Source organism: Perognathus longimembris, chromosome 1 (genome assembly GCF_023159225.1).
Source record: "Perognathus longimembris pacificus isolate PPM17 chromosome 1, ASM2315922v1, whole genome shotgun sequence".
Lineage (NCBI taxonomy): Eukaryota > Metazoa > Chordata > Mammalia > Rodentia > Heteromyidae > Perognathus > Perognathus longimembris.
In genome coordinates, this window is record NC_063161.1 from 115983175 (window position 1) to 116001357 (window position 18183).

Genomic DNA, 18183 nt, shown 5'->3' on the forward strand with positions numbered 1-18183 from the left:
TTTCTTATTTTATATTGCAAATGTTTTTTTGGGTTTTGTTTGATTGTTTGTTTGTTTGTTTGTTTGCCAGTCCTGGGCCTTGGACTCAGGGCCTGAGCACAGTCTGGCTTCTTTTTTTTGCTCAAGACTAGCACTTTGCCACTTGAGCCACAGCGCCACTTCTGGCCATTTTCTATATATGTAGTGCTGGGGAATCAAACCTAGGGCTTCATCTATACAAGGGAAGCACTCTTGCCACTAGGCCATATTCCCAGCCCAAATGTTTTTCTTTTGAAATTCTGTTTTCAAATGGTAATTCACCTCCTGAGGATAAAATGAGAAATAGCATATCACTGTGGTATAATTCAAGCTGAAGTCCAAACTCCTAATTGTTAAAGTGGCTTTTGTAGCCACATTACGGGAAAGGCTAGATTTTTAATAGGAAATAAGATTGGCCATTCTCAGAAACATCACAGATCCCAGAAAGAGCAGGTGAGGTGTCAAAGTATGGAGTGATAAATGAGGGAATCTCATCGATAGACAATGGAAGGAAGAAAGGAAAGAGAGAGAGGAAGAAACAAATGCTGAATACATATCTAACAGCTCACATCCAGTTAAGAAACACCAGTAGACATACTTTTACCTTTTTCCATATCCTTAATGATGATGTGACATTCAAATGCAGGTGATCTGTTGTCACCATCCCAGAGGTAGAAGGTGAAGCTATCTTGGTTGTGGGAAACAATTGTTCCTGTGTGTGTGTATCTCAGAAAGTTCAGATCCACATCCTCCTGGGTACATTTCATGCCAGAGGAGAGAGGGATCCAGTCCCTCCCTATCTGAAAGATGCCAGGAATTAGTCAGCTGTCCCTGGGTCTCCTCAGAAACTCCAAACTACTTCTTACTATGTTACATTATTTTTTTTCCTTTCAAATAAGTATACTAAAATAATTTCAGACGTTGGGGGAAAAATAATCTTTAACCAAAGGTCTTTTAACAAAGTCATGTGACAATTCAACAGCAATGATATTTGCAAAGTATTTGTCATATGCCATCATGGCTGATTAAATACTCTAATTAATGAGAGCAGGTGGGTAATTTACCTGCTAGAATGGCTTCTTTGCAAATTAAATGTGTTTCCCTCTTTAAAAAAATTCATATCACTATACAACTAATCCAACCTATGTTTTTAAAGTGGTTTTTACCAGGCTTAGCTGATAAAAACAGAAAAATGAATGAATCATTTACTCCTCAGGCTAATTTTCAGCCTTACTGAGACCTAAAGAAAATGATTAGGGGGCTGGGAATATGGCCTAGTGGTAAAGTGCTCACCTCATATACATGAAGCCCTGGGTCCGATTCCTCAGCACCACATATATAGAAAAAAATCCAGAAGTGGCGCTGTGGCTCAAGAGGTAGATTGCTAGTCTTGAGCAAAAACAAGCCAGGGACAGTGCTCAGGCCCTGAGTCCATGCCCCAGGACTGGCAACAAAAACAAACTAAAGAAAATGATTAGGGCCCCAACTCTGCTAACATCTATATCCTAAGTCAGCAAAAATATAAGCTGCCAATATTATCAGAACCTTCCAAACACAACCAACATTAGGTAAGCATATATTCTTCACACCGTTTGATGTAGAATAATTTTCAATTAATAAATCTTTATTTAAGGGGCTGGGAATATGGCCTACTGGCAAGAGTGCTTGACTCGTATACATGAAGCTCTGGGTTCGATTCCCAGCACCACATATACAGAAAACGGCCAGAAGTGGTGCTGTGGCTCAAGCGGCAGAGTGCTAGCCTTGAGCAAAGAGAAGCCAGGGACAGTGCTCAGGCCCTGAGTCCAAGCCCCAGGACTGGCAAACAAACAAACAAACAAACAAAATCTTTATTTAAAAATTGTATAATTCTCTTAGGCTACACACAGCTGTCCCCAAGAATAGCTCATCCAAAGTTATTTGGTATGATTCAAGTATAATGTCACAGATTACAATATAAGGCTGTATTGAATTTTTTTCTATCTGGGTAACAGAAATTTCAATCGTTTACTCTTTATTTCCCTTTGGTTATCCCACAGACCCTTCTGTTCCTAGAGAGACATTTTTGGCCTTTTTTTTTCCAGGTATGTTATCATTTCTCTTTGTCATTCTTCCTGATACACTTCCTTCCTCCCTAATATTTCTGCCCACCTGATAACTTGCAGATGTAGTTCAGCTCAGGGCTCAATGGGTGAAAATTAATTATATTTTAACAGTTACACTTAATATTTGTTTCCATCATAAAATCAATTTGCAAATAAAATTTTTCATTGAGCAGCCTGAAATTTGCTTAAACACTTCCTCTTTGTAAATCTTGACAAAGAAAAAAAAATAAAAGGAGTTATCTTTTGCTCTCTTCATCTCCATCTAATTTCTTAGTTACACATGACTTGACAGAACCATAGGAAGGCCAAAAAGAGGAAAATAAGAGTCTGCCTCAAAATTGAGAAAAACCAGGTATGCCGACAAGAAAACAAGAGCCCCTGAGAAGGTTCAGAAGTCTTAGGCAGCCAACCTTGGGAGCCCTGAGGGGGCAGGAAGAGAATGGGGTGGAGCCCTACCAGGCCCCTGGACCCATCTGGATTTTCACATATCCAAAGCAGTTCAGTTCCCAAGCCACCTAAATGTGTGAGCGCTCACTGCATTTCTGCTTCATTACTCCCTGAAATGAAATAAGGGCACAGCTGTACTTCAATTTAAATCAGTGACTGTTCTTTACTGTGATTCTCTGTGGTGCCTACAGACGAAGACAATCAAGCTGTTCCCCACACAGAGAAGGAATCCTTACTGATTTCCTAGGACCTTGTCTACATTAGTGAAGAGTTACATATTTGCTCAGATAATCACATTGGAGATGGCAGGTGGTTGTTGCTTGTCTTAATCTACTATTCAAATAAACATTTTGATCAATTATTCGAAATGACTTCCCTTAAGTGACTGATCTATAATTAATGTTGGGCTATCCTTAACACAGTCTGAATCAGACTGAAATTTTGCTATTATAGAACTAAGGTAAAGTATGATCAGATCACACTCAAGCTGTTGCAAGTCAGCAGTGAAACCCAGGTGACTTAACTCGGGCACATGGGGACATAGTACAATGTTTCTGATATGTCTATTAGAGCAAAAGTGATTTCCAGGATACAAGCAACTCCAGGAATGTTAATTACTTCATGATGCAGTTAACTGGATTCAAATATGGTAGGTGCTAAAACCTGGTGGATGTCAATGTGGGCGCTATGAACACCATTTAGAGCTCCTCCAATGGACCCCATGACTCAAGACAGACCACTCCAACCTTAATGTAAGGAAGGGAGTATGGGATTGTGAAATCAAGGTGCCAACCTTTCCAGCTTAAAGTCTATCTCAGGGGAATATAGACAATTTGGTGCACTTCGTGGAGTAAGTTGCTTCCCTTAAAAAAAGATAAGGGTTGTCCTTGCTCCAGAGGGAGATGAGAATTCTCCCTGCAGAGAATCACAGGAAGGCAGAAGTTGGTAATAGTAAGACTCGGTAATACTTAGGCTTGGAGTCTAAAAGGGAAAGAACTTGTGCCCCAGGCACCACCTTCTGTCTCTGCACTACAGAGGCAAAGAGCAGGAGGCTGCCACAAATTTTCCCAGGCCCATATAAAAAAGGTTACTTTTTTAATGCTTCTGAAACTGGTATTAGAACTTGGAGAGAGAGAGAGAGAGAGAGAGAGAGAGAGAGAGAGAGAGAGAGAGAGAGGAACAGAGAGAAACAGAGACAAAGAGACAGCAGACAGACAGGAATTGATTGCTGGTAGACCTGAAGGAGTTTTATGATTGAGGTGATAGATTCTTTTTTTTTAATTTTTATTATCAAACTGATGTACAGAGAGGTTACAGTTTCATACGTTAGGCATTGGATACCTTTCTTGAACTGTTTGTTACCTCGTCCCTCATTTCCCCCTCCCCGAGGTGATAGATTCTTAAAAGGAAAATGATGTGGATCCATAGTTTAAAATCTGAGGGAAATAAAGATGTCTTAAAAGCTGCTGATTCTCTTTAGAAAATAGCCAACTTGCTTTTCCTGGTAACTTCTTCCCTCAAACTTGTGGAACAGTCCCTCAGAGAAGAAACCAATGGAAAAACTTAATAATGTTGATCAAGTTTACCCTGAACTAAGAAGGGTGTAAGTTTAACCCTAGTATAGGGAAATCAGATTTTCTACTCTTGGGCATTAATAGGACTGCTGGAGAATAATTGGAATTGTATAGACATGTATGTTGAAAATATTTTGACCTGCCACAACAAGAAAGATAAAAAGTCCCCTCACCTTAAGTTGAAGTTGTCCATTTTGGGGAAGCTTTTCAAATACATAGTAAATCTTCTCCCTGGGAGAGTCTTTATCTATGGCAGAAAGTATAGCACTTGACAGGATACGAGTATCACCCACATTCACCACCATTTCAGCCTTCCTGAAAGAGGAACATGAGTGCAAAGGTTAATAGAAAAGCCTGGAGGTGTTACTTGAGCAGGGGACCCTGACACTCACTATTAGAGTTCCCACCTTCCAACTAGTAAGGAATTTTCCAAGAATTCAAAACAATCAGTCATGGGACTCATTTTGCATTTGCTCATTTTGCTTAACACATAAACATCTGGACAAAAAGACAGTGGCTGTGAATAGCAGTGTACCAGGTCATTAAATACATCTAATTACTGATATGTAAAAAATCATTATCATTTTACAAACTAAATTACTTCTTATTTCTAATATTTCATTTACCTCCACAAAATAAAGGGGAGGGGGCAGGAACAATCCTTCAAATCTTACAAACAGAAACTTCCTGAAAGTGATTTACACCCTCTCTGAGTTTGGTGATGCTTATCTGTGATCCTGTGAATTGCTCTTGCTGCCCTGGTAATGTCCTGATGCGCGTGTTCTTACAGAGATTCATCTTTTCTCAGTGCTAGAAGGTTGGGCTAGCCCCTGGCATGGCGCACAGCCGAGTGGCACAGGGCACAGGTGGGGTTGTAAGCAGCTGCTGCATCTGCTATGGACGCTGCTGCTTCCACAGAAGGGCATTCTCTCACGTCTCACCCAAGGAAGGCACAGACCTCTCTCACTGGGGTTTCTAGCTCTCCAGTGTGGGTCTTTACACATGCCTCTTCTGTGCACCGTGACAGCTTTGTTTCTTGAGAAATGTCAGGATGGTGAAATACTTGGGATACAGATCAACGACACTGGGGATCACCGACTGGGATCAGCCTTCCACTCTTCTACCAAGAAGCCAAATTCCAATCACCTGCATTTCAAGCACTCTAACCCAAAGAGGGCTTCTTGTCAACCCAGAAATGCCATTTCCCCTGCAGTAGATTTTCCCATCTTTTAATGGAGAATAGTTAACTTTAGTATTCTAGAAGGCTAAACCACTTGGTTGGGAGTAGGTAATGGAAATCAGTGGCTCTATTTATAAAAAGAGAGAAATCAAACCAGGAAGCCAATATCATGAAGAATATAAGGAGTTTGGTAGGAAGGAAGTATCTGAATCAAATATCAGAAAAGACAAAGGTAACCTGAGTCACCTTAAAAAGGACCATTTGGAAAGTGATGCCAGGAAACAGAAGAGAAGGCATGAGAAAGGGAGAGGAGAGGTAGCAAAGTGCTTTGACTGCTGTGGGTAGTTGGGAACCAATCCTGCTGGGATTCATTTTATATTCTTTTATTTTTTTTTTATAAGAGACAGATTTCACTACATTGCCCAGAATGGCCATGATCTCTGGACTGACGAAACGCTCTTGGACTTAGCCTTCCAGATATCTGAGACTACACGCATGGAACACCAAGCCCAACTGCTGGGGATCTTTTGAGGAACTATGTAGAATGTGCCTATCCTTGTATGTTAGCAGGACAAGAAGCTGAGACACTTGCCCTAACCATTACCTCCCCGCCACGTTAAGGGTTACTATCCCCAGAATGCTCTCTGCTGTGCCTAGACATAGGCTAAATGTGCCACTAAAGTTCAGAGAGGGCCTTGGATATATTGCACCAGTACAATCAGACATTGGGCTGGGGAGGGAGAGGCAGGGTAATTTGGAGAACTAAATGCATCTCCTAGAGCTAGTAGAAGGGCTATTAAAGAAATAGTATCAGTATACTACTGGGCACCAGTGGCTCATACCTGTAATCCTGGCTACTCAGGAGGCTGAGATCTGAGGACTGCAGTTCAAAGCCAGCCCAGGTAAGTCTAGGAGACTCTAACCTCCAATTAAGCACCACAAAAGCAATAAGTAGAGCTGTGACTCACATGGTAGAGTGATAGCCTTGAGCAAAAACGCCAAGGTACAGTGCCCAGGCCCTGAGCTCAAATCCTGGGACTGGCGCAAAAAAAAAAAAAAAAAAAAGAGAAATGGTATTAAATGCTCTACCAGAGTCCAATATGGTGAGATAATCGATCAGATAGGGTGAGAGCAGCTCTAATAAAGTGTTAAAAGTTGGAGGTAGTGGGTAAAATGGGAAAAGCTGGCACAAACTACTCTTCCAAAAAGTTTGGCAGCAAAGGAACAGAAGACTGGATTGTCCCTGTGTTTTTACAATGAGATTATCTGTTTGTGTGTGTGTGTGTGTGTGTGTGTGTTGGTACTGGGGATCGAACCCAGGACGTTGCACTTGCTAGGCAAGTGCTTTGCCACTGAGCTACATCCCAGCCCTACAATGAGATTATCTACATACAGTAATGGAAATGATGAAACACTTAGGATCGCTCAACATGGACTAGCCAGTCTTTTCAAGCAGTTCTACATATTTGAATTGACTTAATCTATGAACCAGACACTAACATTACCCCCAGGCACAGACCAGTTAATAGAAAGGTGAGAGCAGAAAGATCAAGTTCAAGCTCACTCCACTGCTATATAGCTGGATAGAGCCTATCTGAGGCTAGCATCTGCTCTTCTAACTGTTAAGTATTTCTTGTGTCTCAAAACAGAAAGACTAGAGAGGAAATTGGAAACACACAACAGACAAACAGTTGAGGATGTTCTGAAAGAAATCAAGAGGTGTTTTACTCAAAGACACATATGGAAGAAAAAGAGGGAACATGGCTACTTCTCTGCTGGAGAGAAGGAAAGAGGAAAAGGAAAGGGAAGGACTTTGAAGAAGTACTAAATGTCAGAGATATTTAGATATGCCACACCTGATCTCATCATTGCATAAATTACATGTGGATTGAAGCAAAGTTGAATGCGATTTGGTGAGCTATGGCTATTTCATGGAGATTAGCCAAAAAAAAAAAGGATGTGTTCTTTGGGAGGAGACAAGCTTGAAGAGGGATGAGACAAGCTTGAAGAGTTACCGGACTAAGTTGGTTTTTGTTTATTTTAGTTTGTGCAGGTCTCAGGGATTGAATATCAGGCCTGAACAGGTCCCTGAGCTTTTTTTGTTCAAGGCTAGCACTCTACCACTTGCGCCACAGATCTCAGCCTCCTGAGTAGCTAGAACACAGGGGTGAGCCACCAGTGTCCAGCAGAGTAAGCTGTTTTACCTCTGGCATTTTTCTCAGTGAGGACAACAATACTGCTTCTCACAATTTGAGTGATAAAGGTAACATGTATCAAAGAACTTAACATCGTGTCTGTCACACGGCAAATATTTCATGCTAGTTTTCACTAACCTTAGATAAAGTGAGATTAGGAGGAAAAGGTTTTGTAATACTGCAAAATCCTTCTTATTTTTCATATTTATTAATCAAAACCAAATGAATCTGACATGCCAGCTTCTGAATAAGCATATAGAAATTTCTGGTGAATATTTATAGTCAAACTGATGTCTGTGAGACCACCTTCCCAAACCTATCACCAGTATATTTCCCATAATGCTTTTGAAGGAATTTAGGGAAAAGTGGCAAGCTGGTGGGATTAGGTAGGGACTTGTTTAAGCCCCCTGTGTGCATAGTACAAGACATTGCAGAGATTTAGATGTTTTCAGGAAGGTGTTCACTTCCTGATAAAACCCAGGCCAGCTGAGCACTGGTGGCTCACACTTGTAATCCTAGCTACTCAGGAGGCTGTGAGCTAATGATCATAGTTCATTGCCAGCCTGGGAAGAAAAGTCCCTATGAGAGTGTTATCTCCAATTAATCACCTGAAAACCAAAAGTGGCACTGTAGCTCAAAATGGTAAAGCTCTAGTATTGAGCAGAAAAACTCAGAGGCAGCACCCAGGCCTGAGTTCAAGGCCCACAACTGAAAACAAACAAACAAAAAAACAAAAACTACCCAGGCTAACTGATATCTATACTGGTGTGCCATTGAGAAAAGAGGCAATGTGGTACCAAGAACAAGATACTTGCCTATGGCTAGTCCGGGAGAACCTCTGGGCCTCCAATATAAAGTTCTGCATCATTTGTGTTCTTAGCATAGGTCTGCACAATTGCCAGTTATAAAAGGGATGGCCAGAACTAAAAGAATATAACTGACAAAAACTCTCTCCTATCATCAATCCCTACGAAGCTACAGAGGGAGAATTGAGAGAGTTTGCCATTTATAATACCACCACCTTGAAAATAAAATAAAAAATTTAAAACTAATAACAGCACTTTCTAAAGTAGCCATGAGTAGTGGGTTTCTGATCCATGCACAATATAGTATATAGTAAAGGACTAGAACCAAGGAGCACTGAACTGATAAAAGAAGCATCATTGGTTATTACCTCCATTACCTATAGTTAAAGTTTGACAAAAATCCATTGGGATCGCTGCAGTGTGTGTGTGTGTGTGTGTGTGTGTGTGTGTGTGTGTGTGTGTGTGTGTGTGTAATCTTGATGGTGAATTGATTGGATTGAGACGCACCATGAGATTGGGAAAACACACCCCTAGTGTGTCTGCAGGTGTTTTCAGTGAGAACTAACAAGTTGGAGAAGGCTCACCCCGAAAGGCAGCACCATTGCATGAGAAGGGGTGGAGAAGGAATAAAAGAGGGAAAAGAGAACATACTCCACACAGGTGTATTCTATCTCCTTTGTCTTTTCTCACTTCTCTTTCCTCTCGCCTTCTCTCTCTTCCCTCTTCCCTACCCAGCCATCATGATGTGAGCTGTTCTGTTCTACTAAACCCTCTTTGCCAAAATGGAATAAAATTTCTGAAACTCTCAGCCAAAATAGATCCTTCCTCCTTAAGATTTTCCTCAGGTGTTTCATCACAGTGAAGATAAAACTAAGATAATGTGTTCAAATACTTAACAGAATATGCATGCTGCATTATCTAACGAGGACATTTAGGACAAAATCAAATAATGGAGGCACTAATGGTGCCTAACTAGTGTTTGTACTAAAGATTCCAAGTGTCTAAGTGGAAAGGACAAGTCATGATAGGCTTGGAGAGTGATGACTTGCTACTTTGAAGGGACACTCTATCCCTCTGTACCCAGTATTGCGGACTTTATAGAACACTAGAAATATGGAAGAGGTGCTCTTCAAGGTGCTCACTTGCTTAATGTTGGTTTCTCATCATTGATTGGGGATACCTCTACTGACACAGTTTTAAGTATCTTGTGTTTCCCATCTGACACCTGGATTGCAAACTCGTCAGCCAGGCCCTCAGAGCCATCGTGCACGTATGACAGCTTCAGTCCTGCAAGAAAGAGCACAGAGAAAGAGAATCGCTCATATTATAGAACTATCCAAAAAGAAGCTAAGGGACAATGTCTAAGTCAATGTGTCGTTGCCTAAGTTCAAGCCCCAGGACCTACAGAAAGCAAGAAATCAAGAAAGCAGGGAGGGAGAGAGGAAGGAAGGGAGGGAGGAGACCCAGAATAATCAAAATAGTCTTGAAAAAGCTGAAAACATTACACTTTCTATTTTCAAACATATTGCAAAAGCTACTAATAACTACCAATGGTTTTGCAGCTGCTAGCAATAGGAAACTAAAAGGTGTGTACCAAGATATCAAATGTTTATTGACATGTGAATTTTAATAACTTTAATTTTAATAGTTTTAAATAAGAGATAATTATGTAAACTTATAATAGATTTCATCCATACAATGAAACAAGATTGCTTCCCAAAACTATATTTCAGTGAGCACTAAAAATTTAATGAAATGATTATAATAATGTATAAAAAACAGACTACTTAATGTTTTAGTAATTTAGTTAAGTTCTGTATGTTTGTTTGTGGAGATAGTTATAAGAATATGCTAAGAATTTTTAATTTTTATTGTAGTGGTAAATGAACCAAAACTAAAATCTGAATCAGGATTCCTTTGCCTTAAACTTGAAATGAAAATATATTTTGAAGCAATATAGTCTAATATAGTCTATTATTGCTGCATACAGTTATCAATTTGACCATATCCTCTAAGAATTTGCTCAGTCATATTCTCCAGAATTTTCTTTGCAATTGATAAAAATGGAGAAATCAATGACTTTTCTTTTCAAACTCGAACATGAGATGACAGCATGCAACTGCTGCAAAAATAAATGTTAGGATGAAAAGCCAACACTGTGGCTGGAAGAATGTAGGAGGAAAGTCAAGCAAGTCCTGAGCCAAAGCAAGTGGTAAGCAAAGGAATACTTAGAGACCCTAGGTAAGTTCCTCGCACAGGTTAATGGAGCTTCGTTCTGAAGTCCTCAGCCAGTCTAGACTAAATAGGAAATGACCTTCCAGTGTGGGAAAACCGAACACATGAAGGAGAGAGAGAAAGATTTTCTAGAATTGCAATAATTCTAGAAATGCACATTTTGTTCAGAATTGGAAAGCATTTTTGTATGTGGAAAATGGGATAAAACCATTTTTGAAAGAGTAATTAAAAAATCATTTAGGCTGCTATTCCAATGTGTCATTTCCCTCAAGAGCAAATTATCTGCTGAGAGACTAATGAGTCATTATTATATGTGGTTCTATATTTGTTTCAACCATGGAAATTTTTGGCAGACAAATCTCTTAAAATGTAGTCCCATGATCTCAATAGAGTTAAAAAGCATTTTTATTACAACATTAAAAGTTATGTGCTAAAATACCATACATCACAAATAGCATTTTTAATGCTTCTTTACAATGAAAAGAAAATACATTATTATCTTTTAGTCAGGTACCAGGGGCTCTTACCTGTAATCCTAGCTACTCAGGAGGCTGAGCTAGAGAAGAGTAGGTTGAGGGTAGCCTAGGTAGAAAAGTTCACTAGACTTCATCTCCAAATAGCCAGCAAAAAGCATGGCTGGATATATGGTTCAAGCAGTAGAGCACTAGTAAGCAATAAAAATATGTAATTGTGATGCAAAACATGATGTTTTAGTACATATTTATCCTATGATATGGCTCAATAGAGTTAATTAACATATACAAGACTTAACATACTTAAACTTTTGGGTATGTAGAAAACTATTAGCAACTTCTGAGTATATCTTATTAGTAATCATGTCCCATGACATACAATAGATGTCTTAATCTCTTCCTCCTGTCTCAATGAAATTTTATACCTTTTAGCCAACATCTCCCCATTCCTACAACTCTGAGCCTATATAATCACATCATTCTGTTTTGATGGGCTCAACTTTCTTAGAATCCACATACAAGCATGGGTTAAGTTATTAAGTCAACAACAAAATATACATTTTCAACACAACCTACCAGTCTTGAGACGTTCCATGGAAAAGTTGTAAATGAGTTCATGTTTCTGGTGAGCATTGGCTGGCTGGTTATTTGGAGGAGAGTTTTCACTGTGTTCCCCATAGATGAGGAGGCCATGATGTGGTTTCTGAGTGATGCTGAATAGTAAGTGGTCCTTAGGAATGTCCAGGTCAACAGCACTGATGATGGAAGAATCCAGCTCTACCCTTCCACCCTCACACACCTGAACAGGAGCAAACCAGGAATTTAGCTAAGTGTGAAATGCAACTTGTCTACTAGTTTCTTTTAATAAACTGCCAAAAAGAAAAAACTCATTTGAAGACATCTCATTACAAATTGTCAATAACATCCATACATAATGAGTTCTGAACAGAAATTGCTGGCTTAGTATCTGTTAAACTATCTCATATTTTTTCCCTGAAGATTTTGAAGCAATTTTTACTTTCATGCATGACCAAAGACTTTTACAATTTAAAACATGTATAATGTTAATAATTCAAAGTTGGGGTTTGGGCAACAACCAAAAAGATACTTACTTGCTGGAAGTCAGGATAATTCATTTGTAAAGCTATATCTAGAATCTTCACAATTAGATTCCAATCTGTTATTTTAACCTCTCAGATCCCATCATTTCCACATTTCTTATGTCTCCAACTGCTTTAGAAATAGCACAAATGTCTGCTACACACATACTGGGCATATTTGGCACTTTGTATTTTCATTATTGTGGTAAAAACTTTTGTATTTCATTATAGCCAACAGTAATTGAGAAGAATACTTTTGGTAGCATATAGGGCATTCTTTAATTCTGGCCCCCTTGCCTCTCCTAATTCTCATACCTCTTAATTATTTTGAACCACCTTTCATACTCCTTCCCTACACCCCAGATCAGCTTTCATAATTTTCTTAAGGCTCAAAAACAGTAATTTAATTGTTTCATGAACAATCTAGCCATTTAGAACTTGGCAGTATGATACTTAGCTGTCTTGGACTTTTTCTCTTATAAAGAAGAGAGAAAATAAATATTTCTGCTTCCTATTTTTGAAATATAGAAAGATCTAAGTAACAAAAGCTTTTAGATTCTATACACATTCTTAGAAGTTCACAGTGTCATATGAATATTTATATTATATTTATATTCTATAAATATTCTTAATTGAAATCAAGTGAGACTGGAAAGGCCTTTAAAGAAACACATGGGTTATTTCTTTTCAATCCCCTATTGATTGAAAAAAATCCTTCTATAGTTAGCTACTGTTTACAGAATTGCATAAAATTACTTGCTATCTTGATACTAAAAATACAGCTGAAATGTTGGTAGCATTCTTTCATCTGGACTTCCTTATTAAGGACCAAAGTATAATACCATAGAGTAATTTATGCTACTATTATCTTTGATGATAACTCTCATTTTTCTCCAGGAACTTTAATAAAGCAACTTAAAAACATATTGTAATTAACCTTCACTGAGGTCAACTATGAAAATCCTTGCTTTCAACTTATTTTACGATAAATTCATCCACAATATTACTAGGAATTGTCACTGAAAAAAATGTGATTCTTTTCTAGAGACTATTTGTTTATTTATATTATGACAGTAAAAAGTTTAGATCAAGCCTGGCAGCAGTGGCTCACACCTGTAATCCTAGCTACTCAGGAGGCTGAGATCTGAGGATCATGGTTCAAAGCCAACTCAGGCAGGAAAGTCTGTGAGACTCTTATCTACAATTAACCACCAAATCTTAAAATTGTATTTTGTGGGGACACTAAATGTGTGTTTATATACAAAAAGAGAGGGAAGTTACCTGTCTATGATTGTGAACCTCTAAGATTTACACAACAGAATTTGGTAAAGTTTGCTTCTAATCTTAAACTGTGCTCACAGATGCTTATAGACTGGCATCCCCAATCCAAATGGGCAGAAGAAACACAAGAAGGATGGCAAATCAGGGATCTCGTCTACCACACAAAATAAGCAGGAAACAGAGCAGGCAACCAAAGACATAGAGGAGAGTCTTCAAAATGCTCTGCAAACTCAGCTGATAAAAATGATAAAGGAAAAGTTTGAGTCTCTTCAGACAAATAATCTAGAACATGAGGAGGCGAGCCAAAGATTAATACATGAACGCAATGAAATCAACCATAAATTAATAAAGCAATTATGACTTCCACAAACAGAAAGATAAACAAACTCCAACAGAAGGAAAAAGAGTCCTATGACTCAGCTACTCAGCTAAAAGATTTGAGAGACAGCACTCAGAAACAAATTAATGAAGTAATGAAGTCCACACAGGAGCTAAGAGAAAATTATAACAAAGACATAGAGGCCATCAAGAAAGAGCAGTCAGGGAAAGGAGATAAGGAACCAAGTAGCTAGCCTACAGAGAAGATTGGATGATGCAGAGGATCAAATCTCAGGAACTGAAGATTCCCTAGACTTTATGGAGAAAGAACAAAAAATAATGCAAAACCAATCCAACAAGCAAAACAGATTGCTCCAGGAGCTCCAAGATACAATCAGAAAGCCAAACCTAAGACTAATAGGTATTGAGGAAATCCTAGAGAAAGAAGTTAATGGAATAGGCAATTTGTTTAACAGAATACTAGTAGAGAACTTCCCAAATATCTGGAAGGACAGGCCAATTCAGATACAAGAAGCATTTAGAACCCCAAAGAGACCAGACCAGAATAGGACATCCCACTGACACATTGCAATCTAAACAGGATCAATAGAGACTATGGAAAGAATCCTTAAAGCTGCTAGGAAGAGGAAAACAATCACATATAAAGGAAAACCAATCAGAATTACTCCAGATTTCTCAGCAGAGACCATGAAAGCAAGGAGAGCCTGGAATGAGGTATGCCACACCCTAAAGAAAAATAACTACCAACCAAGAATACTGTACCCAGCTAAACTCTCATTCATAGCCAAAGGTCAAATAAGTCTTCCACAGCAAGGAAAAACTGAAACAATATATCACCACCAAACCAGCATTACAGAAAATCCTCAAGGATGTCCTACACATTGAAAATCATCAAGATCACAATACAGACAGAGAAATGAACCCTAAATAGAAAACCTGGTTATTAGAGCAAGAATTGGAAAGACACAGCCCTTAAAAAGATAGACATAATGAAAGGAACAATCATCTCTCAGTCCTAACTCTCAATATTAATGGACTTAACTCTTCAATTAAATGACACAGACTCATAAGTTGGATCAAAATCAAGATCCATCTTCCTGCTGCCTCGAAGAGATACCCCAAGCCAGCAAAAGCAGCCATATTCTAAAAATGAAAGACTGGAAGAAAATCTATCAAACAAATGGCCTCCATAAGCCGGCCAAAGTTGCAATCCTAATATCAGATAAAACTAACTTAAAATTAAAGATAGTAAGAAGAGACAAAGAAGGTTACTACATACTAACAAAGGGATCTCTCCTACAGGAGGACATAACCATCCAAACATCTACATGCCAAATACAGGAGTACCCAACTTCATCAAATTAACCACCAAAAAGCTGGAAGTGGAGCTGTCGTTCAAGTGGTAGAACCCTAGCTTTGGACAAATGTCTAGGGACAGAGCCTAGGCCTGGTGTTCAAGCCCCAGGACCTGCATGTGTACACACACACACACACACACACACACACACACACACACAATGTCGATCACTATATATAAAAAACAAATTTTTTTACTCCTGGATATGTTTGGAAGAGATTATCATAACTTAAAATTAAAACCTGTTGCAACTTGATGAAGGCCCATCTATACAATAAATGTACTTTTGCACAAGAAAGCCAGCTACAGTTATCGAAAAATCTATCCCATGAAGCTTAGCATCGTCTCTGTGAATGATGAAAGGGGCTCTGGGTTTGCTACTCCACAGTAGCTTCTCTAAGGAAGACACAGGTAAAAGGCATGATACTTCCAGGCAAGAACAAGAGACAACTTCCCAGTGGCCTAATTACTTCAGAAGTCCTGGCATACAAGACAATAGAAGTAGGTATGGGAGGAAGGATTTGCAGATTATTTTTTTGTCTCACAAAATTACTGAAGTGCTCTCTACAGACACCATGAGCCAACAGAGGAGGAAAGGCTGGCTCTTCAATTTCATGCTGAAATGACTCTCGTGTACCATTAAGACTCAGTAGAAAATTAAAATCAAAGAAAGACTTTCACATTTGGAATTTAATTATTTTAGTGAAAAATAAGAAAAATAATTACTTTGACCAATATTGAAGAAAAAAGGAAAACATTAAGGTGACAATACTGTATGCCTAAACATCTGATTCATTCCTCTATCACTTAAAGAAAATTCTATACAGATTTTGTAGTTGAAGAAAAAGAAGCACAGAGAAATAACTAGCTCAGCATTGTATACTTATTAAATGCAACACCTAAGCTCCTCCAATTCCACAACCTGTGCTCACTCCTTCATTAAGATTTGCTAATACATATGTCTGGGTTAAATAGCCTTCTGTACATATATTTTCACACACACATATACACAAGCACACATATATGTATATGAACATGTGTATTTACTTAAAAATTTTATAAAACATTTCCAATATAATATTATTTTAGAAAGTGATGAATGGATTGGGGCTAGGAATATGGCCTAGTGGAAAGAGTGCTTGCCTCATATACTTGAAGCCCTGGATTTGATTCCTCAGCACCACATCTATAGAAAAGGCCAGAAGTGGTGCTGTGGCTCAAGTGGCAGAGTGCTAGCCTTGAGTAAAAAGAAGCCAGGAACAGTGCTCAGGCCCTGAGTTCAATCTCCAGGACTGGCAAAAAAAAAAAAAGAAAGAAAAACCTTAGTTTGATTGGTTGACTTTCCCAAGAGAGACACAGGGTAAAAAAAAAGACAAACAACTACAAAAGCAATACTTACAAACTGTTTGATGAAAATGAACTGAACAACTGAACAACTCCTTGGGGAGGGGAGGGGGGAGGGAAAGAGGGAAGGGGAGGGGGGAATGAGAGATGAGGTAACAAACAGTACAAGAAATGTATCCAATGCCTAATATATGAAACTGTAACCTCTCTGTAATTCAGTTTGATAATATATATATACATATATATACATATATATATGTGTATATATATGTATATATGTATATATATATATATATATATATATATATATATATATATATATATATATAGCCAGGGACAGTGTTCAGGCCCTGAGTTCAAGCCCCAGGACTGGCAAAAAACAAAAAAAAGAAAGTGATGAATGGATCAAGAAAAATATTATATACAGATGTTATATATGTAAAAAGAAATGCAAATCAAAACATTTTGATTTCACCTCACTCCAGTTAGAATGGCCATTACCAAGAAAACTAATAACAACAGATGCTGGTAGAGATGTGGCCAAAATGGAACACTACTACACTGTTGATGAGAATGTAAACTTGTTCAACCACTCTGGAAAGCAGTATGGAGGTTCCTCAAAAGACTAAACATAGAGCTTTTCTATGACCCAGAAATCCCACTCCTGGGCATTTACTTAAATGAGCACAATCCTGGCCACACAAAAACCACCAGAACAACCATGTTCATTGCAGCATTGTTTACTGTAGCCAAGATATGGAAGCAACCCAGATGCCCCTCAGTGGACGAATGGATCAAGAAAATATAGTATATACACACAACAGAATTCCATGCTTCCATCAAAAGAATGATATTGTATTGTTCATAGAAATGCAAAGGCTTGGAAAAAATTATATTAAGCAAAGTAAGCCAAACACAGAGAAGCATAGGTTGCATGGTTTCCCTCATTTGTAGTAGCTAGAATATGTCTATAAATCTACAAGTGAACATACTGGGTGGTAAGCTAAGGATTACAAATGAATTAACTGAACTATAATAAACTCTATGGAGAGCACAAATAGTATAATTCTTTTAAAAGGCTAAGTCAAAGCCCAACAAAATAAGTATGAGAAAATGGGTACTTACAAGAAGGGAGGGGATGGCTAAGGAGAGAAAGGTAGAAGAATGATGGGGAGAAGTGGGGAGAATACAGGAAAAAACTCATTGTATATACCACAGACTTGAGAAATATAAGAGAAGGGGTGGTTTGAAGGGGAGCAAAGAAGTTGACGTGGTGACATAGATCAAGATGCATTGTACACAACTGCTTTGTTAAATTGCAAAAAAAAATCAATACATAACCTAAAATTAAGTAAAGGAAGAGGTGGGTTGAGAGGAGTGGTTGAGAATGTTGAAAGGGGTGACACTGATCAAGATCTACTGTATTCATAAGCTACTTGGGTGAAAGAAAACCTTCGGGGGAAGAAAATGGAAGTGTAGAATAGTAGGTATAATATAATTCCTAGTAAGTGAAAACATAAAGAAAAATCATAGTTTACATACACATTACTAGAGGGGCGTAAATTACTTATGCTACTTAGTTAACCTCTTTGTTTACCTCATTTTCTCAGTTCTGAAAATGACAATAATAATGCCATCACTCTAAAAGTCTACTGTGATGAGTAAGTATGAATGCATGTTAAGGGCTTGAACCTACAACTAGTAAGTACCTCATCCTCTACACATACAA

General features: G+C 38.4%; 1 protein-coding gene across 7 annotated transcripts in view; it reads right to left on the minus strand.

Moving 5' to 3' along the window:
- The window catches only part of Frem1 (FRAS1 related extracellular matrix 1), a 134667-nt gene that overhangs the window by 52888 nt on the left and 63596 nt on the right, over positions 1-18183 (minus strand). For 6 of the 7 annotated variants that reach the window (XM_048351614.1, XM_048351696.1, XM_048351535.1 and 3 more), the window contains exons 21-24: positions 11610-11832; positions 9468-9612; positions 4318-4459; positions 623-818 (exon numbers count right to left, since the gene is read on the minus strand). In XM_048351614.1, the coding sequence (XP_048207571.1) occupies positions 623-818; positions 4318-4459; positions 9468-9612; positions 11610-11832 (706 nt within the window). Of the gene's footprint in view, positions 1-622; positions 819-4317; positions 4460-9467; positions 9613-11609; positions 11833-18183 lie in introns of those variants that run through there. The other variant, XM_048352002.1, reaches the window with a different exon arrangement.